The following is a 20597-nucleotide window of genomic DNA, read 5'->3' as shown; positions in this document are numbered from 1 at the left end:
ATAAAGCTGTGAATAAGATTGTGAAGTGTATTATCGGTGATTTACAGAGAATTGTAAAGTGCCACAGATTGGTTTTCTTAATCAAGCAAAACAAGAAAAAATGCGAGTGATTTTGGAGAGCCTTGATATTTGGCAACACTTGAATATGTGATAAGGTGCTTGCTATATGTATTACTGTATACAGTCTTAAGTTGTTGGTGCTCTTTGACTTCTTATATCTTAAAAGTTCATCACAGTGCAATTGAATGTTACATAGGAGATAAGAATAGACCATATTTTTAATGAAATATCTTTCACGTGTTATGTCTCCATTTCGCCGTATGTTTGCCAAAACTCATAAATAATATGAAAACCTGTGACACATGAATAAGAAAGTTTGGCAGTCAGATCATAATGAAGCTAAAGATTTTTTTATGTTTTGTCACATTGCTTACTTTTTAAATATGTCTCTTTCCTGATATAGATTGCATGCAGCATGTATGTGGCCATAAATCAATTCTTTAAAACAGCGCCCCCCAGCCTTTTGGGCACCAGGGACTGGTTGTGTGAAGAGAGGTTTTTCTGCAGACCAGAGGGAACGTGGTTGCGCATGCTGCCTGCATCTTGCGGATGGAGCTTCGCTTGTTTGCATGGCCCGATTTCTGGTGTACTGCAGCCCGGTGCCAGTCCATAAACAGGGGATTGGGGACCCCTGCTTTAAAATACTTCATATGGTTCCCCGTTGCTGAGAAGTATTATAACTATTCACAGTTCCTTGTGGAAAGTTGGATAAACTCTTTTAATTTGCATTTCTTATTTCTACTTTCCCTCCCCTGTCATCCATTAATATATTTCATAAATACTTGATTTTTGATGAGAAGTAATTTAAAAATAACTATGGGAAGTTCAAAATAAATCCTTATGGGTAATTATGATAGTGAGATTTTTTTTCCCCAGTACTAATTCCCCCCCCCCCCAAAAAAAAACCAGGTATGGGAAACCCTTTAAGTATGAGCTCCTGAGTCACCGTATTTATATAATTCCCTTATGATTGAAGGATGGTGTCTTTTTTAGATCATACAAAGAAAGTGGAGTGTACTTCTCTGAAATTCCAAGGTTTCTAAAGAAGGTATTTCAGGAAAAAATACTGCAGTTAGCTGGAACTATAGTTACCCTGTGAAATGGATGAAGTTACGTGACATACTCAAATTTAGCTTTTCCATGCAAATTTGATACTGCACCACACAATTCCATGCTCTGCAGTTTGCTGATTCCAGAATCATCCAAGAGCTTTTTATTAGAATTTCTTTCTACTTGTCATTGTTCCAGAGTTTTTGTCAGCCTTTGAATATAAGATTTTTATTCTTTCATAAGCATCCTTGCCTTTGCTAACAATTTTATCATAGCTTCAAGGAATGACTGTTAAAACCTAGTAACTGTATAAATTATGCTTCTTGAAAACAAATGCTCTATCACACATGCACATACATGCTGTTCACACTTACACTTTATTAATAGAGAAGAAGTGTGTGTTCTCCTCAAGAGTATCCACCTGTCAAGGCCATTTAAGGTTACCCAAACTGCTAATTGGTTCTATAGCCTTTGTTTCCAAGATCAAACAAGTTTAAACTTTCAACAAAGTTAATTGTAAAGTCATATAATCTATCTGTTTGTATATGTGTAATAGTTTATTTTCAAAAAGAGTAGCCTGCAGTTGTTGTTTTTTTACTTTTTCAGATCAGCTGATGTATAACTGACTTGTTCTCAGTTGAGTCCCACAGGCATGTCATGGAAATATCCAAACTAATTTAAGTCCCTGAAAGGCTGAGTTAGTATGAATATTTATATCAGAAAAAATATTTGTCATTTATTGTTGTGTTCCCAACACAATGTTTGCAAATGCCATGCCACTGGTGAAAACCATTTCTGACTTCTGCTGCTCCCCAATCCCCAATCCACCACATCCTTTACTTGAATAAATAGCATTCATTCCTCTTTTTTTTCTAATAGTGAACACAAAGATGTAGAAGCGAAAATGGAGCGACATTAATACTAGGTGGGGAGACTACTAAGATCAGAGAGGTTATGGTAGGGAAGAAAATATTGCAATTCAGGAATTGGAAGAGATAGGTGAGAGCAGCATACAAAGGAGACAGAATATAGAAACAGTGTGTGTCAAAGATAGGAAAGCCTCAGAGAGAGAGGGAGGGAGGGAGGGAGGGAGGGAGGGAGGGAGGGAGGGAGGGAGCTCAGATCCAGTAGAGTGGATGCCATCTCTCCCTCTGTTTTCCTCACATACGTTTCATACAAGCCATCATCAGATCAAACATATTGTTTGTTTACGTGGACTGAATCGGGAGTTGAAGTCCATACGCCTTAAAGTTGCCAAGGTTGGGGACCCCTGTGCTAAACCACATTTGTTTGCTTTTTCTTGGCATCATCTTAAAACAGTATTTTGCATCTTGCAAGGATCTTTGTGATCATTCCATGTAACAAATACAAATTTCAAAGTACGTATTTTTGAATCCATAATTCTGTTTTTATTGCATAGCCCATAAATAACACCAATACAAACTTTAATTCGGAGCACTGGGCTTCGCAAAATGTAATTGAAGTTGTACAAGTGTGCAAGAAGAAAGTGACTCTTTCCTTAAAGAAGCCACTATAGATAGAAAAGACCTTGGCTGAATGAATGAAGTAATTGCTTAGTGCTTTATGAAGTCAGGGAACTCTGCTATTAAAATTTGGGATTGAACAGAATGTATTTATCTGAGCATACATGCATACACACACACACACACACACACACACACACTCTTATGAAATGCATTCAGAATGTAGAGCTAAAAGGATTATGTTACCTACATTTGCAGCTACAGTACTAGTATTGCAGGAGACTGCTGGATAAATAGTGTTACAGTTGTTTGGTAGGAGAAACCTTCAGTTCTATTCTCAGCACCTTTACCAGTATATATTGAAAAGGCTGTTTCCCAGGAAACAGATCGTCTTGCTATTATTCTAATGTAAAGCATTCATCATAGCTTAGGACTGTTTCTTTTCTAATGAATCAATATCCTATCTTTCATGGCATGTTGAAAGAGTTCCGTCTTTTATCAAATTAATGCTGGCAGAAAATCTAAAAATATACACAATCCATCTCAAAGGTTATAGTCTGATTTGGATCAGTATGTTTAGATGCTGACATTGCCAGGCATTCTGGGTAGCAGGAGTGGAAAGGCAGGGGGAACAGATGGCCCACCAAATCAATTTTTGCAAATACATCCAAATGTTATATTATTAGGAATATACAAATCAGCCAAGATCCAATTTGAATTGGTAGTAATTTCCAATTAGAGATTAGAAGGCAACAAAACATAGTTCAAACCAATTCAGGATTTGCAATTCAGTGTGATAAAAAATTAAACTATAAGATAAATGTGTAAGCATCAAAAAGCCTACATCTGCTTCATTTTTATTTATTTTTTTTAGTAACATAGGATGAAACTAGGATAGTAAATACTTTAACCCTGCAAAGGTTTAGTTGGGCGACTTCAGGATTTTTGAAATTATCCCCTTACCCATATAACAGGAATGAAGAAAAAGACAACACTGTATTTGCCAAATTGCCCATCAAAAAGTCTAAAGAGAAGTTGTACTGAACCATGCAGAAAATGTCCTATTCCAATTTTAAAAAACGTTCAAAAACCATTTTAAAAGTTGCACAGATTTAATAAAACCACCACCACATTATGATGATTTCCTTTTTAAGGCTGGCAGGCTTGTTGGCATACTTCCTTGGCAGAGTTAGCCTCCTCTTCTGAATGACAGCGTATGTGATAGCTTGTTCAGTATAAAAGTAAAAATGTGTGAGAATACGTTACCACTATTGTTTATAAAACCCTATGGTACAAATAGTCTGTAGCACACCCAGAAGTTGAGAAAGCACATTTTTCTCATACTTGGTGCAGTGAGAACTCACTCAGTCCAAGACAAAACATAGAAAAAATTACTTACTTAAAAAAATCAAGGGAGAAGGGGAATGAAAGTAGCAACTGAAAGGGCTTAATAATGGCAAACAAATCGAGACACAGAGAATAGCAGAATTATACAGCTCAATTTATGAAGGATGAGGATGAAGGGCTATGGATTTGGGCAAAAAGGTAAAAACAAATCAAGGAAGAAAGAGTAATAGACTAAATCAATTTTTCCTTCAGCTACTCTAAAAGAATGGAATATAAACAGAGCATCACTCCACTAAACTTTCTGATATAAAGGGCTTGTGGAGGTAATCAAACTTACTTATCAACTACTCATTACTTGACTACCAGGAGGCTTTCTTCCTAGAGGTCAAGAAGTGTGTAAACACACTAAAATAATGTGATGACATCATGGAATCACTAGTATGAGGGCATGACACACAGTAACAGTTCTCTCTCTCTAGTTTGAGAACTTAAATAAAGAAATCGTATACCACTCATAGACTGCCAACTACTCATGTTAATATCAGCCTATAATACCATATACAGGTAGTCCTTGTTTAGCAACCAATCAGGCCAGCAACATGATTGTTAATGAAGTGATCATTAAGTGACACTACAACTGTGCTTATGATCTTACTTTGCTCTGCAGACCTGTGAAAGTTGTAAATGTGAGGATTGGTTGCCAAGTAATTGAAATGCTGAAGTGCCTTGAATCCCTCCAGCATGATTCAGTGGCACATGATTTGATGATTGAGTTCAAGTTAAAAGTATAATTCAGTTTAATCTTTTTCAAATTATTTTCAAATTATAAACCATTTGAAATTTTGCATAGCTGTAACAGCCCTTGTGAATAAAGAAGATGGAGAGTTTAGAAATCACTGAGATAGACAATTTTAATGGTATAATTTTAATAAAACAATGAATAGATCTGCATTTTTAATAAGTGGAAAGAAGACAATGCATTTGCAGACATTTATTTTGGCTAGATTTTCTCTCATGTTTTACTGCAGAACAACTGTACAGTATTGTCTTGACTGATACCAAAATATTAAGTGAGAAAATGTAAGGACATTCACTTGATATTTAATAGTGTTTCCTTTTTTTTCATCTTTGCCCACTTAGTATATCCGCATTTGTAAGTTTAGTGTGGTCACAATTTGCATTAGATGTAATCTTCAGCATTTTATCCTCTTGTTTTTTTAGCCTATCTACAATTCAAAAACCACATGATCTTCTAAGATTTCTTCAAGGGAAGTTTTCATTGAAATAGTTGACAGGTCCAGGAAAGAAATAAAGAGTTGGAGTTTGGCTTGCTTGGTTATTCTGTCTCCAAACTTGACCATAACATCTAAATAGAATATAATTAGAGATAGAAAAAAGAGAATGTATCAAAATGTAAGAGTATGAGTGTATACAGGTGATCCCTGTGTTACGAGTGTTCCCTTAGTGAACGTTCAAAGTTACACGATAAGTGCTTTCTAGTGCTTACGAGCAAGTCACAAAATTACGAATGTTGCTGTACCACGGCAATCGTTAACCCTCCAGAGTCTGGATCAGGCCACTAGAGGCCATTTCCAGGCCGCTGCTACCCAGATCTGAGGCCAGGGGACGCTTCTGCGGCCCTCCATAGGCCCGATTCAAGTGTTGGAGGCCTTTTCCAGGCCACTGCCTCTCAGGTCGGGCCTACGGAGGATCGCAGAAATGTCCCCTGGCCTCAGATCTGGGTGGCAGTAGGGACTGTGGCAGAGAGGAGATGGAAAATGTCTCCAGCGGCCAAATCCAGACTCTGGAGGGCCACAGAGGTGGCTCCCGGCTTCAGATCCGAGTGGCAGCGGCTTGGAAAAGACCTCCGGTGGCCGGATTCAGCTGGATCCTGGCAGCAGCAGGAACCACGGCAGAGAGGAGATAGATCTTTTCAAGGTGAGTCCGGCGTGGCAGAAAGGGAGGGGGAAGCATGAGCTATCTTAGTGGGTTGGGGAGGCCTTGGTGGCCTATTCCATCACTAGGCCCTCCATGGCCTTCCCCACCCTGAGATACCTCATGTTCACTTAATGAGCCGTGTGCGTCTTAACGAGCAGGGAGTGATCTTGAGGTACAAGATTCACTCCCATGAGTTTTTGAGTTACGAATGGAATGGGCAGGCTCCATTACATTCGTAACTCCAGGACTACCTGTATCCAGATTCAGCGTCTGAATGCTTTTCTGTAATGTACTGGCATTTCAAGAAATGGCACTGAAAAATGAGCTGTTTGCAGGAAAATCCTTGATCATATTTGAATGAATTCCATATTCATAATATGGAAACATAATGAAAATTCCACTGAAGTACCGAGAATTAGATCCATTTATATTATTATGCTGCAAGAGTGCATGTTCAAAATTTAAAATCCAATAAAGGGTATTATATCTGTGAAGTAAGAATAATGTCAATACTTGCATAAGTGAAGAGGTTTTACAGGTAACAGCTTGTCCTAATATTTTTCTGAATTTGGCAGAGGGACAAGAAAATTTTATTCCACCTCTCTCCCCAAAGTACTGTATTACTATAATTAAAAGCACTGATTCCCTGAACCATGAAAAAGCATACTACAACTTCAGACACACACACACACACACACACACACACACACACACACACACGAAGATGGATATACCACAATAGTTTCTGCATTCAATTACATGTCTCTCCTAGGCAAGCTTGATCAGTCTTCCACATTTCCTAAAGGAAAGGACGTGGTACTTAACTATAATTTCACAAGCCTCATGCAACCTTGAAGTTTTGCCAAAAGGTGATTTTGGGTACTGTTCTTTTTTTTCCTTAAAGAGGTGAATGGAAATGGGAAATGTTTGGGAGACAAACCCCATCCATTTACTTTCTTAACACTTCTCCACAGGAAATTTTGAAAAATGATCCAAGTCTGAAATTCACCTCATTGTGCTACCACAACTGTAACAAAAGTTTTGAATACTTTTTTATCCATTCTATTTGTAGTGCAACAGTCCTATATGTTGGTTATATCAAACATATAATATATTATCTGTTCCAGATAAACATATAAACATATAATATATTATCTGTTCCAGATAATCGTATCTTTGTTGTGAAAGCACTGGATACGCAAATTAAAATAGGGAATTAAAGCTTGTGTGTATGTGTGTTGTGTGTTTTGAGGGAGGAGAAAAAAGCCTACAGTAGAGAAAGGGAGGCAAGAGGCAACACTTATTTCATTTTATTTCTAGACATGGTAGCCATTCTTTTTTGAGCTGATCTGGCTTGCGCTAAAATAGTTGCAACCAAGTTTTCCAAAATACCATTGGAAAGGTTTGTCAAAGAAATAAATAATGATTAATTCATATGGCTTTTTTGATAGTAAAAATGTGACAGTTTTAACAAAGAAAATTGCCACTTATTGTTAGAAGAAACAGCCATCTGTCTTTCTTCTAGAAAACATTTGCATCCAACAAAGTTTTACTTGATAAGTCTTCTGAATAAACTTATTAAAGTTTGCAACTTCCTTTCAATATCTTTGTTTGTGTATATATCTATCTATCTCTATATCTGTATCTATATCTCTATCTATCTATCTATCTATCTATCTATCTATCTATCTATCTATCTATCTATCTATCTATCTATCTATCTATCTATCTATCTATCTATCTATCTATCTATCCATCGCTGGTTCCCAAAACTGGTCATAACATAATATACCTTGGTCATATTCCCATGTTGTCCAAGTACTGTTTCTGTTTTCCTACAATAAAAACTGCAACTTCTACAAATTTCTTTAAAAGGTTTCAAAACTAGTCTTCATCAAAGTTTGTAACAGTCTTTACATAAATAAGATAAAATATAAAGAGGGTATCTCAATACCCTCATATGTTAAAATACATTTTAAAGAAAAAAATATAAATAAAGAAATAATGTAGAAAAAGAAAAGCATGTTTGCCTGATAGTATGGACAACAATAGATTTGAGAAACTGATTGATTAATTGATTATGCGCCATTAAGTTGATGTTGAACCTTAAGGACCATATAGATTTTTTTGTCCATGACAATTTGTGTCTAACTAGTCTTTCAGATCTTCCAAAAGTACAACCATTGCTACTGTAACTGACTGTAACTGAGTCCATTCATCTTGCTGCTGATCATCCTCTTATCTTTCCTTTCCCAACATTAGAGCCTTTTCCAGAGAGCTGTGTCTTCACACAATGTAGAAATTATTATATAAATTAAAAAAATAAAAACTGTTGTATAAATAAGAAGCCTCGTAGTTTGATTGTTGTAACGCATTCTACATGAGACTTCTCTTGAAGACTACCTAGATGCATAACTGATCCAGAAGGCAGTGACACAAGCGATGGACATGCTTTGACATGCCTGTGAAACATATCTGATCCATGAGCTCTGCTGATCATGAGTTTCCTTCTGGGTGTGATTCAAGGTGTTGGTCATTAGCTATAAAGGCCTTCATGGCATAAGACCTGGCTATTTGAGGGTGGCTACTTTCTACTACCTATCTCCCCAGTATCTGCCCAGCTGTTTTGATCTAGCACAGTTTGTGTGCTCCGGGTTCTTTTGATTAAACAATGTCAGTTATCGTGATCCCAGAAGCACGCCTTCTCAGTCATAGCATCTGTCCTCTGGAATGAGGTTTCCCCACAAGACTGGATGGCTCCCACCTTCCTGATATTTTAGCAGGCCTTGAAGACATAGCTCTTCAGCCAGGCCTTTGGCTAGAATGAACATGACTCTCTTTGGGAATAGGTGTGTTTTGTTGCTGCCTGGTCTTGCCATCTTTATTTCTTCTTTTATCTCTCTGTTACCTTTATTGTATTGCAGTTTTTCAGGTTTTTTGTGAACTGCCCATAGTCTTTGAAAGTTAAGGGATGTAAAAATTGAATAAAATTTAAAAATTAAAACTGGAAGAAAAATAATTTTTGGTCATCAGCATTTAGTACTATGTTTTACTGATTGGACGCTTCTAATCCAAAACAATATAGTAATGGCTTAATTTTGGCATGGGTCCTAAGGGGCTATAATGCTTAAATTAATTGATTTGCTCTAATCGTGTTTTGAAATGTAAAGCTCGTTTTGATCAATGAAAAGGCCAGTGGAGACTTTTGGAGTTATGAGGGCATATCATGGATGTTCTCATAATGGATTTCTTTTGGGAAAGGTGATTTTCTTCTCAAAGGCTGCTCAGATAAATGGGTCCTGTACTTTCCACATCCATAACAGCTAAATCACACATATAGACATAGGATAGGAAACCCATACAGGAAAAAGCCTCATGAATGCAGACAGCCAATGGTGGTTCCATTTTCCACTTTCTGCAGAAGGGGAATTATTTTTTATTTATATATGCTACTTATACAATCAAATGTATTTCACTTATTTAAAAGTCTTAGGATGCTTTAAAACACCAGTGAAGGTAAAAATAGAGTCAGTAAACAAAAAAATAGACCCATGATCCACAAAATGATCAGATCAGTCTAGGGCAGTGGTTCTCAACCTGTGGGTCGGGACCCCATTTGGGGTCGAACGATCATTTCACGGGGGTCGCCAAACAACGCAGTCCGCCATTTTTCCCCCCTTTTCCTTCGCTGTGCTACTCCCTTTTATTCTATTGGCTTTGAAAGCCAATAGGAATTGTCCAGGCTGTCTCTGCCCTGCTGAGCCCGCCAAAAGTCCCATTCTGCAAATGGTGCTGCACCAGTTGAGTAGTCCTCGACTTACAACCGGTTGAGTAGTCCTCGACTTACGACCAGTTGAGGGTCGCAGCATTAAAAAGGTTGAGAACCAGAGAACCACTGGTTTAGGGCCACCATGCATGCCAAAAAACTAATTGAAACAGTATTATGTTTTTTACATCTTTATGGGGCCACTACCAAGAATGCCTATCTCTATGCCCTACTCCTTGCATCTCATGTAGGATGGGAACCTTAGCCCCTCTTAGACTGGACATATAGGACAGCTACAGTAGATAGTCTTGTAAGTACATGAGTGCCAAGTCATATAGAGCTTTATAGGCTAAACCATCACCTTGACGCCTAACAGTAACCAACACAAACAACTAAAGTCTGGGTATTATACTGTTATTAATCCTATGAACCATTCATCTGGAATTTTCCTACCAAGTCTTTCATTTTACATTTTGTACAGGATAGGACATAGAGGGATCCTTGATAAGTTTTTCAAATGTGAATAGAAAGGCTATTGTGTAATTACCATTACTGTGTCAATACTAGTAGTAAGTAGTAATAGTTCTTTTCTACTTTTTGTATATTAGCCTGAAAAGACATTTGTCCTTGACCAGTAGTTTCTCAGAGTGATAAGCACTTTATGCAAGGAGATAGGAACTAATAAGCTGCAAAAGAGTGTCTATTATTTTGGTTCCCTGAAAAGGAGATCTTGTATTGGTTTGTAAACCTTCAGTAAATCTTAAAGCATTTCTAGTAATTTAGATTTATGCTCCTAGTATTAGCATCAGATTTCTTTGCATCAGAGAACCCTAACAAGTCCAGTAGATTTTAATGGGTCTACTCAACAAATTATTAGGAGTGGATTATGCCATTATATTTTTTCTGCCAGGGTACAGAGTATTTTTTTTTCCAGCTACTCTCCATTTTACTATTGTGTTGTCATATTACAGCAAACTGGCACCAATCTTTTAAATCGTTTGCTTCATGGTTATATGTTTAAGTTGCTATCCTACCATTACTATCCAAGATGGTTACTTTTTAGTCAGCCTGTAATTTGTGCTGCCCTTTGCTTAACTGTAAAAAGAAACATGTGCCATTAAATCCCTTATTAATACTGAATTTAATTTATATTAAACAGTTTGAGAAATTATGCTCTGAAGCTCCATCCTTTGGCTTTAAGTGGATATGTGTAAGATTAGTATTGTATACTCTTTATGCATGTTGCTAACTGTTAAGCAGTGCATTAAAGTGAATTGGGTGTCTTTTTTTTCCTTTCAGTGAATACCTGGTTGAAATGATTAACCTAATGGAGTTAGCCAGTGATAGAAGGAATGACCGCTCTGCTCAGAGTTCTAAATTTTGTTTAGGGATTGACATAGAATGCATATATCTATATATTCTACAGAATATTAGTACAGTATAAGAACCAAAATATTATAACTTGTGATATTGTAAAGCTCAGTTTATTGTAATAATGATATTGTGTTACTATGAATCTAATTGTAATATTATTGAAGTATTAAGCTGCTGTTTAAGTCTGTTCTCATCCTGTTTTATATATGAGTTCACCCCCTCCCCTAAATTGTACTGAACCAAGCTCCTTATACACAATAGTTCCCAGTCATTTGTTAATGCTTTTCCTCCTACACAGAGTTCAATCATGCAGCAGTTGCAGCTCACAATTCATTGGTTACTAAGGAACAAGGGAACCTGATATGATCAGAGCTGCATATGGGGTTATTGTAGTATGTAATTTTAACCATCCAGGTAGAGTTTAAACTTGTGTATGCAGATACAGATTGAAAGGATCAGAAAGTAAAATCCTGCCCTGAATAGGCTTTAAAAAAATGGAGAAAAAGAGTTGGATGGAGACACCTCAATAGTTATAGAATAACATTTCAATATTTGAGAGGCATATTTGATTGTGCTTCTGACCTAGATAAAATATGTGCAGGAAATAAAGGTAAGTCTCCTGCTTTGTTATTGTCTCATTGGTTGCCTCTTACTTCCTTGAGGCAATTCTGATTTCCACGGTGGACAAAAGGAAGAGAAAAAATAAATAATCTAAACTTATTCTTTCAGTTTTGTGGTGATTTCATGCATGGCTTACTACAGTGCAGTGTTTTAATCAATAGTGTGATTAAGTGCCGCCACACATGAACTGAAAACTATATCAAAATACACATGGACCAGAGTCAAAACAAAGTCCAGAAATAAACAGAATAATGAGATCATTGGCACTTTGGGGCTGCTCCAATCTGCTCGGTAATTCAGAATCCATATAGAAAGGAGAAGTTTGTAAAGAAAAAGAAATTGCAATATTCAGTTGAGGAAAATGATACATTAATTACATTGACCCTGATTAAACTTTAAAATGTATGCCTTATTTTGGGTGATGGTAGCAACTGTGAACTCTATTACTGTTTATATCCAATGATATGTTGGAAAAAAAGTATGCAGACGGGACTTGGGACTCTGTATATCATCAAGATAATTCTAAACACTGAACAGATTGGGATCTGTTATGGCGGGGAAAGCTGGCAAAAGAAAGATTGGATTTCTGAGCCAGATTGATCTGGGGGCTGCAGAGAAACACATTGCAGGAAAAAAAATATCCCAGATCCTCTCTACGGGTGAGGCATTTGGGCAGCACTCAGAATGGGGGATTACTCTTCCATTTTAGGCCCCTTCCCTTTCTTGCTCATTTGGTTCAGAATCATGCTCTTAATAAGGGCTACAAAAGATTTTCTCCATCTTATAATTGTTTGACAATGTCTGTATTGATTTAGCTTACTTGTATGAGTCATGTACTGCAGTGTTCCCAACCTTTCCAGCTTTGCAGACCAGCAGGAGAGGGAGAGAGAGGGAATGGTTATGTGAGAGTGGTGACAGGAAGTGTGCCGTTTGCACAAATGGCACCACGTGCACACACCCGCTGCTCATGCAAATGAAGCTGCATGTGTGCATGCACTCACCTGCTACTCCCGTGGCCCGGTTCTGAATGGTCAGGGTCCCGTTGTGGAACGCAGCGCGGGGATTGGGGACCCCTGATCTACTGTATATACTACTAAATTTCTTGTTGTCATGACCTTTAGTTGGGTGAAACAGTGCATCATGGGGCAACAAATTTTGAACCAATAGACTTACAGAATGTGCCCAAAATCTGGGACTCATGATTCCCAAATGAATGAAATTTGGGGAAGTTCTGGCTGTTTTAGGCTATTGGCGGCGGCTTTACTGGGCTGCTGCTGCTGCTGCAGTAAAGTGATTTTCATTTATAACATTCCATGACAGTTTCCTAGCCAGTCTTTCAATCCTTCGCTCTCTCCTGCACCCAGTAGCAGCTAAGTACTTGGCTGCTGAGAAGGGAAGGGAGATTTCCAATCTTCCCTGCCCGATTCCCAAAAGGAAACTCAGTGGAGAAACTGGCAGGAAGTGAGAAGTCACTTTTGCTTTCACTGTTTTTTTGCTTACCATGGTCATTTTGTATCTCTGTTTTAGGTCAGTGGTGGCGAACCTATGGCACGGGTGCCAGAGGCGGCACTCAGAGCCCTCTCTGTGGGCACGCGTGCCGTCACCCCAGTCCTAGGCCTTCAGCTGGGTTTTATAAAACCTTTTTGCTTTAGGCCTCCGCCGCCATGTGCAAAAAAAAAAGGTTCAATCAATCAGTCAATTTCAACTTCTCGCGGGGAAAAAAAGATCTTGCAAAGTTGGAATTGATTGATTGAATTTTTTAGTCCCACCCAGTCTGCTGTTACCACCGCAGCCATGCCCATCCAGTGGGCCACACCTTCCCAATTGGCCACACCCAGCCAATGAGCCACATCCACCCGGCACCCGATGATGCATAAGTGGGTTTTGGGTTGCAGTTTGGGCACTCGGTCTCTAAAAGGTTCGCCATCACTGGTTTAAGTAAAGAAATATCTCTAAAAAGGTGACCCAACGGCATGGGTTGTCTAGTCCTTACTATTATTTGGTTTTTTTCCTTTTCCTTTTGCCTTTGAGTCAGTCTTGACTCCTAGTGTCTTCCTGAATAAGTCCCTGGAGTTTTCTTGACAAGGTTTTTCAGAAATGATTTGCCATTGCCTGGTTCCCAGGACTAAAAGAGAGTCACTGGACCAAGGTCACCCAGCTGGATTTGTGCCACAGTTTCCTGGTTTCTAGCTTGATTCCTCAACCACTCCACTTAACTGGGTTTCTATTCAGCTATAGCAATAAAATTGCTGGTTAGAGTTTAACTGATAGGATGTTCTGAGTTTCATAGTTTTCCTTCAGGTTGAAATTTTGATTTCCTCTTTTCTTTCCCTCCTTTTCTTATTCATTTCAGAGATGCTTGTAGAAGATTGTGGTCACAAGGAGATGATTCCTCATGAAGTCTCTGGATCCACAAAAGAAATCAAATGTGATTTTCCACTTAGCAGACTGAAATCAGAGCCAGCCAGGCAGTGAAGCCACAGAAGATAAGGGCAGGGGGCCGGTGAAAAATGAAATCCAACCAGGAGAGAAGCAATGAATGCCTGCCCCCCAAGAAGCGGGAAATCCCTGCTACCAGCCTGCCTTCTGAGGTGAAGCCATTAGTTCTGGCCAGTGAAAATCACCGTGCAGATAATATAACATGGCTCTCAAGTACAACCAGCAGCCTCAGCAGTGGGCGGAATCGATCTGGAGGTATTTCAGTGGAGGCTGGTTCACAACAAGGAATAGGTTTACACAAGTCACTTTCTACAGGAATGGATTATTCCCCACCTAGTGCTCCTAGGTCTGTTCCAGCCTCTGCCACACTTTCCACAGTGTACCCCTCTGCCCTTTCACAGGCAGGAACACCTGTTTCGCCAGTGCAGTACACACACTTGCAGCATGCTTTCCAGTTTGTTGGGCCTCAGTATAGTGGACCATATGCCGGATTCATCCCTTCGCCGCTAATTTCCCCAACAGCTAATTCTGCAACCACCACGGCAGCCTCCGCCACTGCTGTTGCAACCACTCCATCCCAGCGATCGCAGCTGGAGGCATATACTTCTTTGCTGGCCACCATGAGCAATCTTAGCCAACAAGGCCAAAAAGTGGAGCCACATTTAATCAGGACACCTGGATTGATCACGGCAGGATCTCCTCCACCTATTCAGCAAAACCAGTATGTCCATATTTCCAGCTCTCAGAGTGCTGTCAGAAACGTCTCTCCTCCAGCCATCCCAGTCCATTTGCATCCTCACCAGACAGTGATTCCTCATGCATTTGCCCTTGGCCCTTCCTCCCAGGTAGTAGTGCAATATGCAGATTCCGGTGGCCATTTTGTTACTAGGGAGTCCACCAAGAAATCTGAGAGCAGCAGATTGCAGGCTATGCAAGCAAAGGAAATACTGAATGGGGAAGTAGACAAGAGTAGGCGATACGGCATCTCACCCTCTTCTGAAGTCAATCTTATCAAATCAGGCAATAAACCATCTCCTCATCATTATGAGGCCAGACATGTGGTAGTCCACTCTGGTCCTACTGATTATATTGCACGTGATTCCTCTGCTGTCCGACCCTCTGTTATGGTTGTTCCCAACAGCAGTACACCTACTGACATGGAGGTTCAGCAGTCCACCAATAGAGAAACATCTCCTTCAGCCATCAACGAAAAGGGAAGTTTGCATTTAGGAAAGACAGGCCACCGATCCTATGCTTTATCTCCACAACAGACTATTGGTCATGAAGGGGTGAAGGCAGTTGCCACTTTATCCCCTCACACTGTCATTCAGACCACCCATAGTGCTTCAGAGCAGCTATCTGTTGGGTTGCCAGCTACAGCCTTTTACACTGGGACTCAATCACCTGTAATTAGCTATCTGAGCAGTCAACAGCAAGCCTTTGGCTATCCTGGAAATCTACCACAGCATCTGGTGATCCCTGGTACCCAACCTCTCTTAATACCAGTAGGAAGTGCAGATATTGACTCCTCAGGGGTACCGCCTGCTATAGCCACTTCATCTCCCCAGCTGGCAGCAGTGCCTCATACGTTTGTCACAACCGCCATTCCAAAAAGTGAGAATTTCAGTGCTGAGTCCCTAGTAAGCCAGCCAGCTTACCAGGCAGCTGTGGTCCAGGCCCAGATCCATCTCCCCCTGGTCCAGCCGGTACCACCTTCAGCAACAGCTCCTGCTATATTGCCTCCTTATTTTATGAAAGGTTCTATAATTCAGTTGGCAAATGGAGAGCTGAAGAAGGTAGAAGACTTAAAAACAGAAGACTTTATACAGAGTGCAGAAATTAGCAGTGACCTGAAAATAGATTCCAGCACCGTGGAAAGAATTGACGACAGCCATAATCCAGGCATTGCTATGATACAGTTTGCAGTTGGAGAGCACCGAGCACAGGTAATCAACACGAGAGCTTGTGGAGGGGAGGGGGGGAGAAGAAGTCATTAGGAAAGTAGACATAATATCCTTATTATTCCTGCTCTTGATTCTTAGTCTCTTAGCCTCGGATTAATAGATTGGTGACTGGGTGCACGAATGGCCTTACACAAATTACACTAGTGACAGAGGATTCAATTGGATGAAATTATTGTTATGTAGCCGAAGATTGCTGCAGTTTTGAACCTTACAGAAATATAAATACTATGTGACTTATCATGCTTAATAGACATTCTGCTTTTAATATTAAGTCCCAAAAGGATGATCATTTTCTTAAACTAATTAAAATATGTAGAGTTTAAACACACACAGTTTTTCTTAGCTAGGCATTAAACAGAATCACAACAAGAAGAAGAAACCTCTCTCAAGGAATGATGGATCATTGTTTTATGACAGGGGTCTTCAAACTTGGCCCTTTTATGACTTGTGGACTTCAACTCCCAGAATTCCTCAGCCAGGGAGCTGAAGTTCACAAGTCAGAAAAGGGCCAAGTTTGAAGACCCCTGTTTTATGACGTTATACTTTGGTCAAATAAAAGACAGTCTCAATGTTACTTCTTTTGCTCTTCAGTTAATTGAGCAATAAAGAACCAACACAGGGACCTGCGTTTCTCATTAGGGTTTATTAGTTTAACTTTAGTAATTATCTTTAACTATTAACTCTAATAAATGAAGAAAAATTAATCAACTATAATGTTGTCTTGCTAAAAAAAAATAATGAAATTAAGCCAGAACAGCGTAATGAAAAGTAAAATAATCTGTATGGAAATTTGATTTGCAGTCTAGAATATTTTAAGATTTTACCTGTAGCAGTGTATTTGCTAATAGTTTCTCATGTTGGCAGGTTAAATGTGGGCTTTAGTAAGCACTTTCTGGTATCCATTCACAAATTCCTGTCCCCATTAATGAAATGTCAGCAGATGTTGTTTTCAAAATGTTTTTGGTCTGCTTTATAGTAGCAAGTATTGATGAAAAATACAGCTGATTTCTCCAGTCTCTTTTCTTGTAATCTTCCCATTATGTCATAACATTTCAGAATGCAATGGGTGGTTTGAATTTGAAAAGTTTAGAAAACTTGCAATCATTTCTTTGAAGCTACATTCCATTATTTAGAACAGTGGTTCTCAACCTGTGGGTCGGGACTCCATTTGGGGTAGAATGACCATTTCACGGGGGTCACCAAACAACGCAGTCCGCCATTTTTTTCCCCTTTTCCTTAGCTGTGCTACTCCCTTTTATTCTATTGGCTTTGGAAAGCCAATAGAATAGACTCTCTTGAATAGAGTCTAATTCTATTGGCTTTCAAAAGCCAATAGGAATTGTCCAGGCGGTCTCTGCCCTGCTGAGCCCGCCAAAAGTCCCATTCTGCAAACGGTGCTGCACCAGTTGAGTAGTCCTCGACTTACGACTGGTTGAGTAGTCCTCGACTTATGACCAGTTGGGGGTCGCGGCATTAAAAAGGTTGAGAACCACTGATTTAGAAGGATCTGCAGATTAATTAGCTTAGTTAGGTGTCATAGAAGCAGTGGAGGACTCCTAGGGACTGTGTGGATAAGGCCTTATTAACTGATCTATCTTTAGTAATAACTCATAACTCTTCTGTTCCAATAATCTTGTTAATACTGTCCAATCATCTTACCCCATTGTCTTCTTCTTTTCCTTTGCTTAACTTCCCAACATATAATTATTATTATTATTATTATTAGTCCATCACTCATTTGATAACATTTATGTATATTTTTTGCTTGGTAGTTATCACTTCAAGATACCAGTCAGCCTTTATTTGAAACTGGAATAATTGTTCTGTTCTTTCTGCAGTCCATGATACTCATAGTAATAATCTGTAATCCTATAGTTCAAAGCATCTATCTTCAGTATCCTACACACTCTCAATATCTAGCTTCAACAGTAATGCATTACCATTGGAAAGGCAATTGTTTTAACTGTTATAACCTTTACTGTTATTGAAACAGCTTTAACCTTCATAATTTTGTCAGAGTTTGCATCGTCTTTCTCTTTAAGATTACTCTCCAGCGCATTGCTATAACACACTGTCCATTTTTATCCATTGTTGCGCTAGATAAATCATACTAATACCTTCACTTCTTTGCCATCAGTTGTAAGTTCATTAAACATGTAAATTGAATTTTTACCTTCATAATATTTAATACAAACACAGATTTTCCATTTTTCTTTCATAATGACCTGTTATAAAGCTCTTTCCTTTTCTACCAGAATGGTGTCATCTGCATATCTCAAAAGATTGATGTTTTAGCTTCCAACTTTAATTCCAACTGTTATCTCTTCCAACTCTGTTATTCCTATAATAGATTTGCTATATAAGTTAAAGTGATATGGGCACAATTTGCTTCTTTGTCCCTATTCTGACTCACTTTGGTTCTTGAAATTCAGTTCTTAATAATTACTTTTTGTTCATAGTAAAGATCCCTCAGAAGAATAGTGTGGGTGTTCTGATACATCCTTTAGCCTTTAGGTTCCATATTCAAGTATTATCCCTAAAATCAACATATTTGCCAATTAGTGAAGGAAGGTAAATCTTCTTGGATTCTCTTGTTCTTAATTTGTGTAATGATAACTAACTTATAATATATCAATCTGCCTTTTCTGAAACCTCTTATTTGGTTTGAGAGTTTTCTTTCCTTATTTTTCTTGAATAAAATATGTGACAAAACCTTACATGTGTGAGGTATTTGTTCATTTCTTGCATTACCTTTCTTCAGTATAGGAATATGCACTATTTTTTTCCAGTTTTAGATCCTATAGCCTTGTTTTATATTTGATGACATAAGAGTTGTTTACACTATAATTGTCTTTTCTCCTGCAGTTTTAAACAGTTCACTGGCTTTTACATCTGCACCAAATGGTTTCATACTTAAAACTGATGCATTGTTTCACATTCCTCATTTTTTAGAACTGGTTTCCAAGAATATTTTCTCTCCACAAAGGTTTCTGTAATTCTGTAATCATATTTGTAAAGAGATATCCTTTCTCCCATCAGCAGAGTTTTTTACCTTAGCCCTAACACTTTCACCTCATTTGCATTTATTACTCTCTTCTGTTATTATTCATGCTTATTACTATTTCAGATATATACTTTAAATATGTTATTTAAAGATCTATATTTTTTCATTTTCCTGTTGATGTTCTTGATTGAGATATCTTTCTTTGGCATTTCTTCCTGGCATTGGAAGTCTTGAGTTCAGTTGTCATTCTTGTCTCCTAAAGCTTTCACCTGTCCTCCCAGGTTTCTCATGATAAGATGCCTGAAAGATGTTCTTGAATCATTTTTTTCTCCGTTTGGGTTTTTACAATATCTCTTTCCATAATGCCTTCATTTCTATTTCATAAATGAATAAAATGTACCACAGCCTGTTACATATGTTATCACTGTCTGGCATAACCATTTCCTTTAATTTTCTAAGTTTAAAGCATATATCTGTCACTAATAATTGGTGGTCTGCCCTGCAAGAGTTCTAGCTGACTGGATTGCATTTCTCCATCTTTTGTTTCGTATTGTGGAACTGATTTGATTCAGTGATGGGTATCTAGTGTGTCCATGTTTGAAATAGATGTTGTCAATAAACAATCTTCCAGTTCTGCTAAGTCTGTACATTTGCCTTTAAAGCAATTTTATGAGAATAGGCTATCTGGAGTTTTGCTGTTCCAGTGGACACACAAGACATAGCCAAGGTTAGGTGTCTCATGCCACTGATATGGAAATAAAATAGGAATCAACAGTTGTTTCTTTCTTATGAAAAGGTTTGCTATAAGAAATGAACTTTTTGAAAAAAAATGTTTTGCAAATGAAAATTAAGGAACAAAATCCTGGAATAAGATTTTACTCTTTCATTTGTTTAATCTATGTATCTGAAGGACATAGGTAAGGATGTTTCTGACTAAACATTGCCAAAATTAGAGAAAATATATCTGAACTACAATGACATACACAGTGAATGCAGGTATAGTACATATGTACAGGCAGCAGCACACATAAGCAACATCACAGAATAGTATTTTTCTGGCTATAATTCTTATGTGCAGTACCATGTTGTTACTAAAGAGTAGTGCAATTATGTCAATATTAGAGGCAAGCCAAAATCTTAAATCAGGTAAAAAGATCAAATGTGTTGATAGGTAAGATGGACAATAGTGTATTTGGCCTGTAAGAGCATACTCTAGTCCAGTGTTTCTCAACCTTGACAATTTTAAGGCATGTGGACTTCAACTCCCAGAATTCCACAGCCAGCATTGCTGGCTGTGGAATTCTGGGAGTTGAAGTCCACATGCCTTAAAATTGTCAAGGTTGAGAAACACTGCTCTAGTCTGAGGTTCTGAAATAGAGGCTATAGCTTGGGTACAGGTAGAAACTGGCAAGCAGAAATTTAAATGGAATAGTGTGGACAATAGACTAGAGAGGTTTTTTTTATGAAAAGGTTGTATGTTTCAAAGGTGTGCAGTATGTGTGGGTGATTGCTGACTAACTCACAGGTTTATTGTTGCCTTCTGATCTTCC

At 38.4% G+C, this 20597-nt stretch overlaps 1 protein-coding gene across 8 annotated transcripts in view; it reads left to right on the top strand.

Moving 5' to 3' along the window:
• Positions 1–20597, top strand: part of ATXN1 (ataxin 1) — a 349242-nt gene that overhangs the window by 316875 nt on the left and 11770 nt on the right. For all 8 annotated transcript variants that reach the window (XM_039348817.1, XM_039348809.1, XM_039348821.1 and 5 more), the window contains one exon: positions 13994–16025. In XM_039348817.1, the coding sequence (XP_039204751.1) occupies positions 14151–16025 (1875 nt within the window). In that variant the 5' untranslated portion in view covers positions 13994–14150. The remainder of the gene's footprint in view (positions 1–13993; positions 16026–20597) is intronic.

The sequence above is a fragment of the Crotalus tigris genome, unplaced genomic scaffold, assembly GCF_016545835.1.
Source record: "Crotalus tigris isolate CLP2741 ecotype Arizona unplaced genomic scaffold, ASM1654583v1 scf7180000017564.2150845, whole genome shotgun sequence".
NCBI classification, from domain to species: domain Eukaryota; kingdom Metazoa; phylum Chordata; class Lepidosauria; order Squamata; family Viperidae; genus Crotalus; species Crotalus tigris.
The sequence above is the reverse complement of the archived record's forward strand: the minus strand, read 5'-3'. Positions and strand labels throughout refer to the sequence as shown.